At 36.9% G+C, this 18,492-nt stretch overlaps 1 protein-coding gene across 18 annotated transcripts in view; it reads left to right on the top strand.

The window, feature by feature from the left end:
* Positions 1-18,492, top strand: part of SMARCA2 (SWI/SNF related BAF chromatin remodeling complex subunit ATPase 2) — a 118,977-nt gene that overhangs the window by 4,041 nt on the left and 96,444 nt on the right. For all 18 annotated transcript variants that reach the window (XM_068926548.1, XM_068926542.1, XM_068926536.1 and 15 more), the window contains 2 exons: positions 6,455-6,715; positions 13,891-14,014. In XM_068926548.1, the coding sequence (XP_068782649.1) occupies positions 6,491-6,715; positions 13,891-14,014 (349 nt within the window). In that variant the 5' untranslated portion in view covers positions 6,455-6,490. The remainder of the gene's footprint in view (positions 1-6,454; positions 6,716-13,890; positions 14,015-18,492) is intronic.

Here is an 18,492-nt window from a genome sequence, read left to right as displayed (position 1 = left end):
TAAGGGAAAGAAGTAAGCCCTCCTTTAAATACAGCTTTGGTAGTTTGCAAATATAGCATGATAAGAGGACTAAGACTCAAAACTGTTATGTTTTTTTCTGACATGTTTAAAATCATCACTTCTTGAGTGTAAACATTTTTATTTCTGCCTCCATTGGATAGAGAACATTTCTTGTGTCTTACTGTAGGCCATGAGCAGAGAATGAGATCGTTAGAACTGGAGCCTTTAGGAATAACATTAAAAATAAGTTTGTTGTCCTGAAAATCGTGCTGTCGCCTCATCTTCCGGTGATATTTTTTCTCAAGTAACTTGTATTAAGAACAAACTTCTTTCTTGCTCGTCTTCTCCTTCCTCTAAGTAAGAACAAGCCCTGTCAGTAATACAAAGAATTTCTTTCCCTCCACCTACCTCTAAGTACGGCTTTTGTTTGTTAGACTCTAATGTGAAGATGATGTTCAATAACTGTGATTAATGCCTATAGAAAAGGTCACTGCATGGAAACTTGATCTGTAACCAGTCAGCACTGTCATGAGTCAGTTTTGTGTCCCGTAAATGTACAGTAGAATCTGCACATGTAGCACTGAACAGAGCTAATCCAAACGTGGGCTTGATTTTAGGCATTGACAGCTTTTCTGTGATGAATATGGCTGTGGGGTTGAAAACCACTTCCTTAAAATCCTAACTCCGGCTGTCTGCTCTAGGCTTTCCTGAGGGCTGCTACCTTTTGAGGCAAAGCTATCTGAAGGGATCATATGCTTGTGCTTTAGCCTTTTCAGTGAGAGCTTTGATGACAAGGCTTACGCCTAACGTATGTGAACTCTGACTTGTGATGGCTTCCCTTGAACTGGCTGGAGTAGATCTGGCCCCCAGCTCTTAGCCAGTCTTTTCGTACTAGGACTATCGTGAAGTAAGCTGTCTCAGCGTGCGCTTTTGTTACATGACTCCACGGTGAAATGTCTGGTGCAAGCACACAACCCGTTCTGCTGGCTGTGCTGTGGGGGAGGGTAGCCGTTCTTGGTAGGAGGCTAGAGAAACCTATGAGGCAGTGTCCGGAGGTTGGTTGTCTTTGTCCTGAGTATCTGGATATGCAATTAACGTGCTGTGTTTCTCATTCTGTGATTTGAATGTAAACTGCAAGTTCCCTTCCAGAAGTGATCTTGAAGTTACAGTGAAGTTACATACCTGGGTATGTAAAGGCGTATCTTCCGCTATTAGTGTGTTCCACTTTTGTGTGAACTGAGTAGCACTGGTTTATATCAGTTGAAGATTTGGCTGTTCTCCTTTCCTGTTTTTCTGTAGTTGTTTCATATGCACCTGTTTATTGACTAAATCGTTGTTTGATGAAATAGCAATAGTGAAGTCCTAATAAATGTTAATGCACAGTGTCCTGTAGGACTGTAATATCCAGATCACCGACTTGCGTGTAAATATTCTAAGTTATTTATTTTAAGTATAATGAGCTGTTGTATTGATCAGTTCTTAAACTTTCAACATCTGATTACTGTTAGCAAATGAAGCAAAAACCACGACTCATTGACAGTGTCATTTTGTGTTTTCTATGGTAGTGTAAGGAAGGTAAACCCCAGTTACCCTGTTCCCGGTAACAGTGTATCATGCTTTCATGATGTATCTTTTCAGAACCATCTGTGACTCATGCCTTCAGTTGGAGCTGGGTGGGGGGAAGTGGGCTGTAGTTAACTGTTTTCCTGTGTATGTACAGTTATGGGGAGGTGATCTGCTTTGCCCTGTGCTCATAGCACATGACTGACTCTTGGGTCTACGTTGCCTTTTCATCAGATCTAAATAGTGCAGTTTGCTTGCTACGTGCTTTAGACTACTACGTTGTCTAAAGCAGAGGATCTGGCTGAAAATACACTGGTTGAGACTCAGTTTAGGTTGACTCAGTCTGGAAAAGGTAGAAGTTATATTGAATGGTGAAGGGACACAACCGCAGGAATTATAAATAGATACTGCTTCATCCTAGACTCAGTGTAACTACCCTGTGCCAAAGGTGTCTACAGTCTCTGGATCTTTTGGGGTGCCCAGCTGGTCTTGAATTCCTGAGTAGCGATGGTGGTTTCTTGCGTCTTCTGTTTTAGTTTTGGATCTAGTAATGTTGCATACTTTTCCTCATGTGAAGGAATCCATGCCTTTGTTACCCTGGGGTTTGTAGCAGCTTTATACCACAGTATGTGCAACAGACTTGGATGCTGTGGGCACCAAAACTTTGAGCTAATAGAAACTCCATTGTACAATGAAATAGCTGTATCTCACTTTATATACACTCAGAAAGTTTTGTAAAGTGCAGAACACTTGTGCTTAAGGATTATCCTCACCCTCATAGCATACTCAAAATCTTTGTAATGTAGATGTTCACAATCCTGAATCCTTTCATCCAGAAATAGTTGAGCATTTTGGCCAGATCCTTGGTCTTTCTCTTTAGCTCTTGGTCTTGAGGCTCCCTTTGTGTTTGTATCTGGCTAAGTCACCTTGACAGTGATACATTCTTTTCTCTCTGAACTCTCATGTGTCCAAAAGAGGTGGGAGAGGGAGAAAATTTTCTAGGACCACAAGAAGAACTACATGATTCACCACAACTGATTCAATCCCTGCTTGTTCCCTGGCATGGGTTCAAGAAATAAAAAGGGTTCGATCTGAGTACATACTTTGTCTGGGAGAAAGAGCTTCCTTCATCTGAGGAGGCAAAAGAAGAAGAGAAAGAATGATATACAGCAGACATCTCTGTGTGGAAAGCTAAGAGAAGAGAATCTGGCCTACTATTTGAGGCTGTTCACAAAAGAAATCGGGTGATGTTGATGTGCATAAATTTAGGAAGCATTTTGGATTTGCAATTAGAGAAGAGTTGTCTCTTTTTGGAAGTCATGTGACTACTCCTGTGAGAGTTGTGAGAAATTGTAGGACTGGACACTTGAGAAACAATTAGATAGCATGTAATACTTTTGAAAATCTGGGTCAGCAGCATCACCATTTGGGCCAGCGTGATGGAAATTTGTTTTCTCATTTCATTACAATCCTTAAAAATGTTATAGGTGTTTACACTTTTTTGCATAGCTCTTAACAGGCACTCAGTAAATCATCACTCCGAATACCTAACCTCTGCAGGGAACTGGTAACACATTGCCTGTCTGAATATAGATGCTAGAATTTACCTAAACCATATGTATGGTTAGAGCCTAGCTACCATTACATCTGGTGTCTATTGGTAGATTTTTGCCTTGACTTCAGTGAGACATTTGTAAGGGCCTAAAGGAATTAGGTATCTAATGTTTATTAAATTTTGATGAGAATTGGTTACCTAATTTCTGCAGGCTTTTTGTACAGTCTCAGTCATCAAATAAAAACTAAGCCATAAGCTTTTTAGCAGTTCTGCTCTGTGAACAGATCCTGAGTTGGGAGGGATCATATATAATGTGTTTTGGTTTATGGCAATGACTGTTTTTTCATTTTGTGGAATCCTTTTGCCGGAGAAAACTGCCTTCTCTCTTTAAATCTGTGGGTGTCCTTGGGTAGGGCTTGTGGGCAGGTGTTTAGGTGATATTTTCCAATATTTAATATTGCTTTGGCTATAGGTCTTACAAATTCCTTTTTTTCTGTTTTTTGAATAAAAGCTGTTCTTTGACAAATAAAATCTCTGAATACAAAAATCTCTGAATACAAATCTGTTTAAGAAGATTCACAATGTTATCAGATGAGATTGGGTGAGTTTGTCTGCTTCTAACAAAAATGCAATTAAAGAACTTGATCTGGAGTAAGGAGTACAGCATTCCCTTCTGGCAGTGATTGTTTTTTACAGCTTGGGCACTTACTAACCCATTAAAAAGAATTTTAAATCTTTAGAATTTACTTACAGGAACTTTTATATATATAAATAAAGTTGTAAGCAGTGGAGTGGAAACAGAGGCTAGTAATGTTTTTGAGAACTACAAGTTAAGTCTGAAATAAAGGTGCATGCAATGGGAGATTTGGATATCCATGTTAATAGATAGGTTTAGGCAAAAGTATTTTGTAGAATGTGACATTATGAGGTATTGCGCACTGATAGTAGGTATTGTACTTAAAAATTGATAGCATAGCAGTTCTGTATAAATTTTTTTTGGTAGTGGTGTTGGTGCCAGGTTCTACCTCGTTAAACCGACTGAATTTGGCTTTGGCATACAGAGAGATTCAGCTATGAAGGTGCAGTCTTAGCATACTCCTATATTTTGTGACATAGTAATCATCTCTCATAAAAATTCTTTGCTCTGTGGAAATGTCTGTTGTCCTTCATACAGTGAAATTGCATGCCCATTATAAGAAGCCATGGCATGCTGTATGCAGTTGTGACAATTTTAAAACATGATTTCTTTTGTGGTGATGTTGTGGGATTGTAGGGGACTAATTAGTGACTCAAGTTCTTGTTGTCTTGTATTTTGAACAGAGAAGCTTCAAAGGTATCACCCTGCCTTACCTTGCAAGTAAATAGGATCCCAAGGTAGTTTATTTTAGGTGAGGGCATTTTATTTTAAGTGAGTTAAACAGCCCTTGTTCTAATTTGTTATCGTGAATCAGAAGAGAGTAGCAGCTAATGAAACATAACAACAGGGAATTTATAAGTGAACAATATTAAACAGTTTTTGATCATGACCGAACGTGTAGGTAATTGGGGGAAAAATAAGCAAAAATAGTCTTGATGTAGCAGCATTTTGTCTGCTTTGTTGGTTCTGATAGGTAAATACTCTTTAGCTTGTGGAAGAAAAAGGATCGTTAAGTTCTGTAAAATTTGAATCGCCCAATTGCCAGTGGTAAGCACCAGTGCACTTTTTTCCTCTCGTATCTTGCAAATAGATCTCCTTTCTGCTTTGGTAGGAATCTTGGGAGGGTACTTTGTTTTTCTTGAGTGTCGGTTTTTTAATTTGACTTCTGCTAGCCAGGATATTGGCAGGGTTACAATCTGGATTCATACCAGCTCTCTCATAACAGAGTTTACACTACGCACTCGAGTCAAAAAGCAACTACTGCTGACTTTGGATAGTGATAAACCCAGATGTTGAAAGTGGAACACTTTCTTTTGCTGTAAGTTCTGTAAGGAGAGAGGACGGGTCAGGGAGATCTCTTAGGTCTTAGAATGTGCTATTAAAATACTGCAGAACAGAACGCTTTTAAAAAAAGATTTAGTTTTCGTTGTATTGGGTTTGTTATTATGAGATAAGTAACCATGGGCAGGTAGCCTTACTTATAAAACTGCTCTCAAAGTAAATAAAAAAAAACAAATGCTAAGCCTATCTAATGGTCAGCTACTGCTGGATGTGGTGAACCTGCTTGCTTTCTTGTGCTGGCACTGAGACTCATATGTCTTTACGGAAAGTCAGTTCAGGAATCTAAATGAGCAGGTTTTTTTTTTTTTTTAAATAAGGTTACTTGTCTGCTGCCTTAGCTCCTCAGATAATGAGATCACTGTGTGATTAAACACATCAAAATGGTGCTGCTGGGAAGTGGAGAGTACCAAGAAACACGACTGGTTTTGTTTGTAACAGCTGACCATCAGTTTTGAAGTCTGTCACTGTGTTACAATACACAGACATTAGTAGACTAAAAGTTCCTAATGTTAGACACTGATAAAAGCTCTTAGAAAGTTGGAGAAGAATTATGTTTCAGATCTGTAGCCTGCCTCAATTTGCTCTTTTAAGAGCACAGGAACGAAAAATAGTAAGAATTGGTTTTCCAGCCAGTAAAGGCCAATAATTTATTCTCCGAGCTCCTAACATTTTATAAGCCTCTTGAGCTACATTCTTATGGCTTGTAAAATCAGCAGTACCCCTCAAGTGAATTATAATTGTGTTCAGTCCAAAGCAATCTGTTATCTTTTCTGTTGTCCGTTTCATTTGATACTGTGATTGCATACAGAGATAACCAGAGAGGTCCTAAATTAAATATTTAAATTTAAAAAAGTAAAAAAAGTCTTAAAATCATTTTTAATATTTGTTCTGCTGTATTACTATGCTTTTTATAAATTAGAATTTCACTACTGTCATCATTTCACTGATGAATGTAGGGAAAGATTTCAGAACAAGCATATGTGAGTGAGATGCCTAGTGATCTTCTGTGCTTTTAGTAGTGCTATGCTTGACTCCTTGTGATACAATTTGATGACTGGAATTCAGCTGAATTCATATTCTCTGGTAGATGTTCCTAGGAGCTATTTTGTTCTGTGGATGATATATAAACGTTCAGAAACTGACTGAACTGTCAAGTTCCTTGATCCTTCTGGAGGATTTTTTAAAGAATAAGCATACTGATGCGCCATGTTAGGGGTCACTTAAGCCTTTTCTGCTGATGACAGCTCGCATGTGTATGTGTGTGTGTAATGCTTACCAGCAGATTTTCTTCATTGCATTTTTTTTCAGTGCCCCTAATGTCACATAGAAATTCTGTTTTCATTTTGTTTTGTTATTAGAGCTATTCGGCTAATTGAAAAGGAGACAGAAAATAGATGTCCACGCCTACAGACCCTGGTGCCATGCCTCATCCTGGCCCTTCCCCTGGACCAGGACCTTCACCTGGACCGATTCTAGGACCTAGCCCAGGACCAGGGCCGTCTCCTGGCTCAGTACACAGCATGATGGGGCCAAGTCCTGGTCCACCCAGTGTCCCGCACCCGATGCCGTCAATGGGGCCTACTGATTATCCACAGGAAGGCATGCATCAAATGCATAAGGTAATAGTTTTATTTTATTTTATTTTTTTTTTACAAGTGAACCTTTCTCCCCAAGAGATCTCTCCATTGATAAAAAGCATACTTATACTACACTTAAACCTGTATAAGACCTGTTCTACTTCACGTATGTATCACCTGCAAAAATGCAGCTACAATCTTAATTCTGTCTTAATTACTAAAGATAATGTATATATCAGAGTAAACACAGCTGGCTTGTTTTTGGTAGACTAATTGGAACTACGGAGTTAGCAGTTTTGCAAATTTTCACTTGTCAACTGTACACTTTTCAGTAGGATAGGCCGTGCCAGAGAATAAATTTGTAATGTAACACCATTCCAACCCCTGTTTTTTGTAATTGAATGAATGATCTTGTAATTTTTTTGCTTTCTTGTGGTCTTTTTGGAAACATCTTGCTACCACATTGCATATTTTCTTGGATTTTTTTTGTTTTACATGAAAGTTGATCTTTTAAAAAATTAATCTTAAAATACTTATGTTTACAAATTTGTTTAATCTTTCTTGTTGATGGAAAAGTTTGTTTCCAAATTAATTTACATAGGCTCCATCTCATTAGGGAATTTAACACTATGTAATTTAGAACTTCTGAGTAATCTGACTTCTGTTGCTGTTGTCATATACTTAAAGTTACAAGTGCGCTTACAGTTACAACTGTCAGCGTCTTTTGCTTTGAGGAAGTATTTTCCTGTCTAGCATATTTCTTTGAGACCATTCTATTAAATATTCACATTTTATTTGATTGTGAAGCAAAGCTTTACAGTTTATGATAATTTTAATTTCACTTTACAGAACAACTTATAGAGCCAAGATATTAGTTCAGAACATCTTGGTAACTACTGTTGGTGCTACTTGGTATTGCTGAAAGCACATGTAGAAAACTTCAAATAATAACCAAAATGAACTTTAAAATAATTTTTTAAAAGCATTTTAATTTTTCTTCTTCTGAATTGGCAACTTCTTCAAGTTGCCACTTTCATGTCCGCATTAGTTTTAAGTCATTAAAACAGTGATTGTTGTCCAGCCAGTGAGGACACAACACTATCATCTTTTGCCTGAAAAACAATATCATTAAAACTTTTGATAGCATAAAGACAGCTGAAGTGATGAGGAACTATGATCCAGCTCCCCATTTGTGCTAAACTGTTGAAACTGTAATCTCTGAGAGGTCAGCACATTCAATACTTAAAATTTTACGTGTGAATCTTGAAGTATGTGATTTAGTTGCTAGCCAGATTAGACATTTGCAATTGGCATTTCGTTGTTTATGGAGTCAGTTACAGCCCAAGTGGCCTGTAGTCTGGTGAATTCCTAAGAATTCACAGACAGCCAGGGTTTACATCACTCAGCTCTCTCAGTTGTTTCTGTTTTGAGAGATTCTATAGCTGCACAAAAGAAAGGCGGCAGCATGAAATTTGCAGGAGGATAGCTGAATACTCCATACTTTATCTTTATACTCCATATCTTTAACTGCTATATCCTATTTTACCTTGTGTGTTCCTTAGCAGATGTATGCTATGTCAGCATTAGGAGAAAAAAAAAAAAAGATACCATCCTACAAAGTTCTTCTAGAGAGTCTAGGAGCATCTGAGATGTTCTGTGAACCTGAGTAGAAGTTCTCCCATTGTAATAACTCAAGGCATTGACAAGTTTTGAAAAATGTACCATGACTCGGAAGAGCCTGGATAGCTGACTCAAAGGTGATCAGTAGCTACAGTAAAATTACTTTCCCTTTTCTGTCCTGTGATTGCAAAAATGGGATTAAGGCTGTAATTTCCCAAGTATTTCTTTTCAGTAGCAGTGTTAGTTTGAAGGCCCTTGCTGTCTTCTCCAGGCTGCCACTTCATTTGTTCCTCTGTGTGTGTGTGTGTGTGTGTGTGTGTGTGTGTTTGTGTGTGTGTTAGAGAGATAGGGAGAGAGAGAAGGAGAGAGAGAGAAAGAAAGAACGGAAGACACAAAATGGGTATGTTGAACTCATATAGTGAAAAAAATGAGTATTTTTTCTTGGTTAATACTTTATTTTAGATCAGTTTCCTGGTCTCTTTTCCTTTGCAACTCCACAAATAGTTGGGACAAATACTGGGACAGCTGAGGAAGGGTCAAGGGGAACAGTCTGTTTAAGAACTGCTGTAGAAGTTTACCTTTAAAATATTTTGCAAATTGTATTGAGTGTTATTCCATATAATTCAAAAAGTGGTTGGCCAGCTGCAGTTTACAGTTTGACCAGATAATTATTTTCTTTCTGCGTAGTGTTATGTAAAGCAATTTGACTTTTAAGTCATGATGCAACACGGTACATATTTTTTCTAACAAGAACAAATGCTAGAAGTGGGAGATCGGAAAAAATATGCTCCAGTTACACTATTATTTGTTGAGTATGTGTATTTCTGCATACATATGCAATGGGATGTGTTTCTAATGTTAAAATTCACAAACTAAACAGAGAAATGCCTTCATTCTATTTTGAATATTTGACTTGATTACAGAGAATAATATAATATGTATAGAATTAAAATAATCTGAAGTATGCAGAAGTATAAAAGTAAACCGATTGAGATAAGTTTATATTAATAAATCATAACTCCCATAGTCTGTTTACTTAACAACACTCAATGTGAAAGTTAAAGACTCTGTATTCAGATAACAACCAAAAAACTAGTCCATGGAAAAATTTACTGTTGATTTATACACCATTTACAGTTGTGACAGAAGCGATAAATTAACAATCTTTCTTGCTACTTTCTGAGGTAATCTTTAGACTGACCAATCAAATTGTCAGGAGAATCACTACAATTCTAATTTTTACTGAATTGTGCTGTGGATGCCAGACAGCTGCGGTTCCAGGAGACATACTTAGAAGTCTGTTGGGAGGGGACAAACCATAACAGCCTGAAAGTCTTCTGAGCTGAAAATACTTGGAAGCCACAAAGATAGTTGAAGGAAGCATTGTTACGTGGAAGCATTGTTGTGTGGTTGCCCTAATCTTATTCTTCCTGGGCATCCACTTTACGGGGCTGTTTTAGAGGCATACCATAAGGATAGATGGTTTTAGTCTGAACTTATACAGCAGTCTGTATGTACTTATGCACCAGCTGGGCCACATGACTTTAACCCTTCTAGCTATGACACCAGTACATCTGTTTAATTTGCATGGTTCTTATTTGAGGGATGGAAAGAGTACTGTGAGCTCTGAGTTTACTTTCTCTTCTGTTTAATTCGTAACCTGAAACATAGTGACTTCTTTTGTGAATTTGTAGTGGAGTATACTGTAAATGATTACTGGCTCTTGAAAAATTATGATGATGTTACAGGCAGTATTATTATTTTGCTAAAATTGAGTGACAGAAAAAATAGTTTTCCTATAAAAAGGCATTTTTTTTTACTTTTTAATGTATTAATTTGTTCACGCAAATGTTCCATTAAAACAGAAAGCAAATGGTTTCCCCTTTCAAATATTGTTCATTAATAGATCTGTGCACACTAGACAATTTAAGAATCTTAAGGTGCTGTTATGGTCCTGGACATAACATGTTTTTATCCAGCAAATATGTTTCCTGCATTACCTGTGTTGTATTTGTTTACTTCAGTGAAGAAAATAAATGTATATTGTTTTCAGACTTGAAAAATCAGCAAGGGCCTCGCCAAAAAAATGTTTTAGTGATTTATGTGTTGACAGCATTGTCCTTACCGCAAGGGCAACCAGAGTCAGTCCCGTTGTCCATTAGTTATGCCCTCAGTTATATTGTGCAGTTAAGTGACAGCAGACTGCCATGTGGTCTAAAGAATTTTTTGTTGTTTGTGTAGAGGTTGCATGATCTAGAAGGAATAAGGTTTATGCTCGGCTCTTGGTCTCTGATTTCAGGGCCAGTGGTCTTATTTTTTTTTTTTTTAAAGAGGAAGGAAGCAGAAAAAAACAAAAAAAGACACCTTAATCTGATAGTTTACCTAGAAATAGATCAAATAGTGATTTAATGTAGTTTGTGAGAAGACCTTAGTTCCTAAATGAAGAACAAGAGCAGTGTAGTTAAAATGTTCCCTGTACTTCAGGCACTACCTAAAATGTCAGCTCTTTAAGTATGGGCTTGCCTGTAGTTAAGGACATCCTTCATGATTTCTAGAAGCACGGTTTATAGCATATTCCACACTAATTCTCACATGGAACAACGAAAAATAGTAACGTATATTCAAGGTTGAATACTCTCAACTTTGTATTTCTCTTCTGTTCTATGATAATGTCAAACCCCACAACAGTGGTGCTGTTTTGATGTTACAGGTTATATTTCTCATGCCAACAATGTCTTTGAAGAAGATATCTTTAATAATTTATACAGGATTGAAGGATTTACAGAAATTGCATTGGGTATAAGATCCTTTCTGTAGAGATGCATTTTTTTAACCAGTTATGTAGATTTAATGTTATCATCCAACTCTATAACTATATAGTGATTCAAAGAGGTCAGGAAAAGTAATCTTTTTTTTTTCAATTTTTATAGTCCTCTACTGAATTGTTTCCTCTATTTAGTAGGGATTTTCCATGGACAGCAGAAGTGCTTTTGGGTTAAAAATACACTGGAAAATGCAAAGCCCTCTGCCTAAGTTAGCAGTTCTGTAATCGTTAAAACTAATTTTTTCCTCAAATCGAAAAATTTATGCCATTTTCATCTTTCATGGCTTTAGCAATAAAAACAGATTAATCAGTTCTACCTTTTCTAATCTGTTTCTAATGAATTGCACTTTCAGTTTCTCACAGCATAATTTTTGCAAACAAATAGAAGCAAGCTCTTTTTTGCTATATTTAGGCTCCTTTTCATTAGGCTTGAAACATTTCAATTGGCTAGAGGTTTTGTATATTTGAAATATTTCTCTTAAAAAAGCCTTTTTCTTTTGTTCAACTCTTCCCACAGAAGCATTTCTCCAATTGAAGTTTCTCTCTGTCATCACAGATTGTTATCCTTCAGTTCCCATTTGATTTTTTTTTTAATTCTCTTTTTGAAAGGACAACTCCACTGATGCATTTGCTTTCGTCTTCACTGCTGCTCTTCCTTTTCTCTTGTGCTCTTTGTTAATGTCAGCCCCCTCCTCTGTTGCAAATGCTTCTGATGCCCTGATTCTGTATGCTGTGTCGCATCTTAGTCTGTTCAGAGCTGCCCGCATCTGCAGAGGCTTCGCTGCTGCCATTCATCAGTGCAGTGACACCCACCCCTGCAGTGACACCACAATATGTAAACTATCTTGAGTCTTCTGCTCTAGAAAGGAGGTTCAGTCTTCTGCACAATCTCTTCCTGCTTTGGACACTCTAAAGATTCAGTCCTGGACATGTACCATGATGAAATAAGGTACATGTCCTGCTTTACAGGTGTTCTTCCTTCTGTAGCATCTAGCTCTTGGCAGTGGCATGGGAACTGTGCATGCAGTGTTGATTGCCTCTGAAAGTAAGGGTGAAGGGAGAAGGAGTGATCTTCATGCTTCAGAAAAGGGCATTGGGTTTTGCTTGGTCTGCACAGTCAACCTGCTTTCCATACGTAAATTAATTATCTATCTCTACATCTCCACTCCATGCCCCAAGTTCCTGTAATCAAAAATAGCTTCTCCAGTACCAGATTTTTTTTTTTTACTGATGCACGTTCTTTTCATAATTTTTTTGTATTGTCATGAAAACTAAATGAAATGATGAAAAGTAAGAAATCCATGTTACTTTTCTATAATTTTTCTCCTTTTAGCCTAGGGTTTCTGATGAGGAAAAAATTATACTAGTTTAGAAACACTCAAAAACCAAAGAAACAAATGTTTACACATATTTTATTTCTTTTGTATTATTCTTTATTTTATTCTATTTCTTATTCCATTGGAAAATGGGAAATTTATATGAAGGATTTGTAAATTAAAATTTAGAATTATTATTCCCTCTGTGTGCATAGGAAGAATGACCAATGTTTAGTTCTGTTTAAATTGATTCATGTACCAAAGATTATTCAAACAGAAGAAATGCAGCAGTCTCGTTTTTTAATAACTTCAAGTAGCTTCTTTTACATGATATCTATTAACTGACTGTATTTTTCATTGGAATGATTTTTCCTAACTCTCTAACTTTGTTTTAAAAGAGTTCTTGCATTAAGATACAGCAGTCTTATGTTCACAGTAGGGCTTGCAAGAGCAGTATATATTTAGTATACATGCATGTATGTGTTACAAAGAGGGGCAGAGTTGCATATTTTAGTAGAGAGAAGTGAAGTCCCAGAGTGGTGCCAGCCTTTTTCTTCCTCGTACAAAGCCTTGAAAACACTCTTTAAGTCAGCAGTTAATGAGCAGAATCTCTTTTGTGTTTAGGGACCTGATGGAATTTTTGCTTTCAGGTAGACCTTTTTGGTTTTCTCAAGACCAAAAATTCTGATGTTTTTCATTCTAATGTTACTTTTCACCTATTTTCGCATCCAGCTTCCTGCAGTTTCTATTGGAAGCCTTTTCCAGTGCCTTCAGCACTGGAATATACCTTCAGCATGTTTTTTTGACCCCAAGTTGTCTTCTCTTCACTTTCTTAGGGAGGCACTTGGCTGTATTTTGCCTTCCAAATACCACTGGGATTGTATTTTTTGAGGAGTGAATGAGGTGACAATGACTGTAGGTGGCAAGTATTTGACCAGAACCAAGTCCTCCTTCTCCCCCCCCCCCCCCCCCCCCCCCCCGTGCCTTGTGCCTTTCCCTGTTTTTTGCCTACAAAGAGATTCCTGTGATGGAACCTTTATGTTTGAAGAGAAACAGCTTTTGGAGTGTTATAGCAGAACAGTGACTGAAAGGGCAAAGTTTGGGTTAAAAATAACTCAAGCAAAGCCACAAGCTGTACTTTTGTGAGTTGGTGTGTATTACACTGCTTTGTAATATGAGGCCAGTACCGTTCATGTGTTTGTATTCGGACAGTTTGCCTCCCTGGTGTCGCTTAAAGCACATAAGGAAAAAAAAAAAAAAAAGGAGGGACAAGCCTTACAGTGCTGTGCTTTCCAAAATATCTGATTATGGGGGTGAAGATTCCCATTATGTTTACTTTGAAAGAGTGTTGAGAGATATTTATACTTTTCTTTATGTATATGTGTCTAAATTTTGAGTTAAAGTCCCTGAGATTTTTATATGCTATCTCTGTATAAATATTTATTTTGTTTTTACAGACCATTGATGGCTTGCATGAAAAAGGAATGGTTGAAGATGTTCACTGTAGCTCCATGAAGAGTATGCGACCTCCTCACCCTGGAATGGGCCCACCTCAGAGTCCAATGGACCAGCATAGTCAAGGTTTTTACATACTATGCATGCAATATGATTTTGGGTCCCCTTTGCACCACAGAGAATCACAAATAGCATGGAACAATTTTACACTTATTTCCTTTCTGCCTTATTTGGAAAGGATAAACTGTGATATCAGAGGGTGAGGGGAATAACTTGATCCTGTTGGTGTCTGGAGTTTTCGTCAGTCATCTACTGGATAAAAGCCAATCTTTTGGATCTAAGTCTCTCTCTCAGACAAATAAGCAGTTATAGGTATCAGTTCACATCTGTAAAATATTTTTTTTCTGATATTATGTGGCTATCATAAATGTAAATGCATTAGAATATGACCTATTTTAAAAGTATACTGAAGTAATGGTAAGAGAGAAGAATCCAAGCAAACCTGGAGCAGCCTTCTTTAATATCTATCGTGTGTGGCCAGGAGCTGAGCAAAGTTCTTGCCAAAAATTGTTATCCCAGGAAACAGAAACTCATTTCATCACAGTTCTGCCTATCTTCTTTATGTCATTTAGCTTGCAACATAAAAGGACAAGCATTCTCTAAACAACTCAATGTGTAGGATATTTAACTGGTAACACCTGCTAGTATTAATCAGTTGAGTAGGTAAGGTTTTGTATATTGTATAATTAGTTACTATACAGCAATGCCTGAAGAGATCAACTGAAATTAGGGCTCTAGTTTTCCTCTCTCTGTACAAATCTCTTAATAGATGGTCCCTGTTTGATGTATTTACATATTTATAAGACTGGAAAAGAGAAATGGTGAAAGGAGAAAACAGATGCAGACTAGCAAAATGACTTTATTGAATTCTGTGTCTCTGAGTGGGCTGTGACTTAAACCGTAGTCTCTAATTGGTCTGTTGTATCCCTATCCTGTATCTTGAACGTTGGAAGGTACTGTTTTTTCATTACACTTTTCAGTATCAGTTAAGTGAAGCGGAACTGACTTTTGAAAGGACAAATTCTCCCTCAGATAAAACTTTTCCCAGTGATTTCCGTTGTCATGCATAAATGCTTATCTGAGAGCAAGATTTTAACTGACTTTTCATTCAGAGACGCTGATTTTTTGGTAATGAACTTGTTCCTTAGAATGAACAGAGCATTGACTCTGAAGATGAAAACTGGTCCAATTTAAACATAATGTGCTGGTAATACAAGAACAGAAGTTGCAAATGCTGCAAATACAGATAACTGTAAATTGCTTTGTTCTTTCCCATATTTGCTGAGAACCTGGCTTTGAAATTGTCTTGCTCCACAACAAATAATATTAGTAATATCTGCAACAGGCTAAGAACTACAGATCTGTGCTCTTTTTTTGGTGTATGTCAGCAGCTGTTACAAGGTAAACAGAATCTTCGAGCTGTAATCTAAGCAGCCTTTTTAAAGAAGTGGTTAAAAAAGTACATATCCTACTTTATATTATTGTGGAACCTTCTCAGTTTTGTTTTCCTCTATGCCTCCTTTTTCTTTTTCCTCATTATCCTCTTACAAAAGAGGTAGAAGAGTGAGCAGAAAAGGCTCATCCTCTACATACTGAGGAAGGTCTCATCTGCTGACCCGGTAACTTTTCCCCTAAATGTAGATTTCCAAGATGAAAAGCCTACTTTCTTAATAGCCTTTCAACCTATTGGATACTTTCAATCTGATTTACCAGATTAGGGATCTAACACAATCACATTCCTGTAAGTTTTGAGGATATAGGCAATGCAGTAAAAGAGAATGAGTGTATCAAAGCCCATATGGAGAGGCAAATGCCAATATGAGGTCTCTGAGCATTCATGGAGAGATGCGTTGTGAATCTCTTAATTCTGACAAAATCTTACTAGCATTCGGTACATTATTGGGAACCAAGACTTGGTATAATATTCCCCTCCTTGTAGATTCTCTGATGTCTGACAGCAGTTGTGTAAAATTTTAAATAAGATACAAGTCAATTAGAAAGTGTATATTATTAGTTCTAGGTGTCTGGAAACTTTTTTTCATTTGCCTGTAGGCCTTGAATTGAAGTAGGTAAATGTATGCACTAGTTAATGCTGTTATATTCCAAAGTTCAGTTGAAAGTAGCTGAGGAAGTTCAGAACCCCAGAGAATGGATAATCCTAAATTTGTGCCATTATTTTGAAAGCATAAACAGAATGGCCACAGGTCAGGAAATGACAGGCAGCCTAATACTGATTCTAGGCAAAATGAAAGGTTGATACACTAATATTTTTTAATTCCATTTGACTGGGTGTATAATTTAGGCCATTCGGAATGATTTTATGGAAAAAGCAGTCTTGTCAAAGACGACTGTTCAACAACGTTTATTATCTACCCTTATTAAGGAGATTATAAGCTTAGTTGATTTCTTAGAGTGCAAATACATGCTGTTATTGTTTTATGTGTTTGTGCAGTACTTAAAACAGTGGATTCTGGCCCACGAATGAGACCTCTCTATGCTACAGTAAAGCTAGTAGTAGTAATGATAGACACAACTTTGCCTGCCAGGTAGACTTACAAAAAGGCACTTGGCTTACCTCTGTATGACGCTCCAGTTTAGGTGAAAAATAACTCTAAGTAAAACCAATATAACCTGTATTAAACAGATTCAATTTAGCTAGTTAAGTGACAGATTATAAAAAAACGTAAATAACAGATCAACATCTGGTTGGGGATATTTCTAGGTAGACTATATTTTAGGTATAACTATATTCTTCACATTTCTAGGCACAACTATATTCTTGGTTCAGTGTTGTTCAACATGTTTGTCAGGAATCTGGAAAAAAACATACGATCAGCGCTGACAGAATTTGCAGGTAGCACTGAGGTTTAGCTGTAAATAACAAACAGGTAGATTACAAAGACTGGTCAGGATGCTCAGTAGAGTGGGTTTATTTCTACAGCATGGATTTTAACAGAGCCAGTTACATCGTATATGTAGGAACGTAGTTTTTGTGCAAGTGATATGAGACTCTATTACACAAAGCAGTAACACCGAAGGGAGTTTAAGTTGCCAGACTGTATTAAGTTGTCAGGCTATATTAGATGTCTACATCTTAATCAAGATGATTAACTTGATTGTCTGCTTGATTGTCTGCAGATTTGGGATATCTTTTCTACCGCTTGAAATTTAAGTCAATATTGGATGTCTTTCTAAACTGTTGTGTAGACCAAAGAAAGTGAAGGTCTTTGGTCTGTTTTAAACATGTTATATAGACTATAGTAATTGTAATGATCTCTTATTGCAAGAAATCTGTGTATCTGTAAACAGGATCCAGGACTCTGAGGAGAAGTGGTAAGCTAGAGGAGGACAGAACGTTTTGAATTTTTGGATACTGGGAAGATGAATAGTGTTCATGAAATGCTGATGTTCTCTGAGTAGAGCAGTTGTGATAAATACACAGGCAGTAGTCCTTCCACATGTAGTTTACAATTAAAATTGAGAACAAAATCAGGTTTCATTTAAATGTTGAATGTTCTAGTAATGTACTCATTTCAGTAGGGTTTTTTTTCCCTCTTTAGAAAAAGGGCTCGCAAAAGAGTGTTTCTAAGTACAAAGGGCATTTTTAAGTGGATACATTTATGTATCTCTTCAGAAAATGTAGCAAGGACATTGTGGATGTAAAATGTATGCTTACAAATCTGGGTAGGTAATTAGAAACACACAGGCCAATTGTACATGCCGTTGTGGATGTAATCTATATAAATTGCACACAGAGTTGTGGTGAACAATTTTGAAATGAGGACCAGCAAACTTATTAGCTAGAAAAGAGTAATTTCCACGCAAATTGATACAGAACTCTGAGAGTAATGAATCTTGCAGTCTGCAGTGAGAAACAGTAAGCTGACATTTTTTGAGGTAGTGGGGCTTACTTTGATCAGCAGATCAAAAGCATTTGTAAAAGCTAAATCTGCAACAACTTTGTCATTCTGCTGGTAAATGTATATTTACTGTCTTTCCGAGATTTTTGCTTTTTTTAACTGAAGATGATTACTAAAATAAGCTATGCAGCTTTATTATTTAGATTTTATTAATTGGTATTCAACTGAATACTAGTCATGCAGAAGGTTTCTCCCTTACTAGTTGAGACAGATTGTCACATTTTTAATACAGTCATATCGTGACAGAATGGTTTTCCAAACATCTGACATTAAGTTATTGGGAGGGAGAAGCTCCTGAATTGGAATTTGTCTCTCCAGCAGTTCTTCCTTTCGCCTTTTGTGGCCAAATTGAAGAAGGGGTACCGTTACGGACTGTTTCAAGTGACCAATTTTCTTTTCTTGAACTCATGCATAATGATGATGTTCCTGTTTAGTCTTATTACCTTTCTTTTAATATTAACAGGTTAAACAGAAAAGAGAATCCATTGCTTTGAGTTCATATTTCACTGTTTAAATAGTAATCTTACTAGATTTAAATTAATTTGGACTACATTAGAAACTGTGTTCATCTTCTGTGAAAGAGCTATGCTGAAAATACCAATATTGATGTTAGATGCATGGAAT

Source organism: Struthio camelus, chromosome Z, assembly GCF_040807025.1.
Source record: "Struthio camelus isolate bStrCam1 chromosome Z, bStrCam1.hap1, whole genome shotgun sequence".
NCBI lineage: Eukaryota > Metazoa > Chordata > Aves > Struthioniformes > Struthionidae > Struthio > Struthio camelus.
Note: the sequence above shows the minus strand (reverse complement) of the source record. Positions and strands in the feature narration are given on the sequence as shown.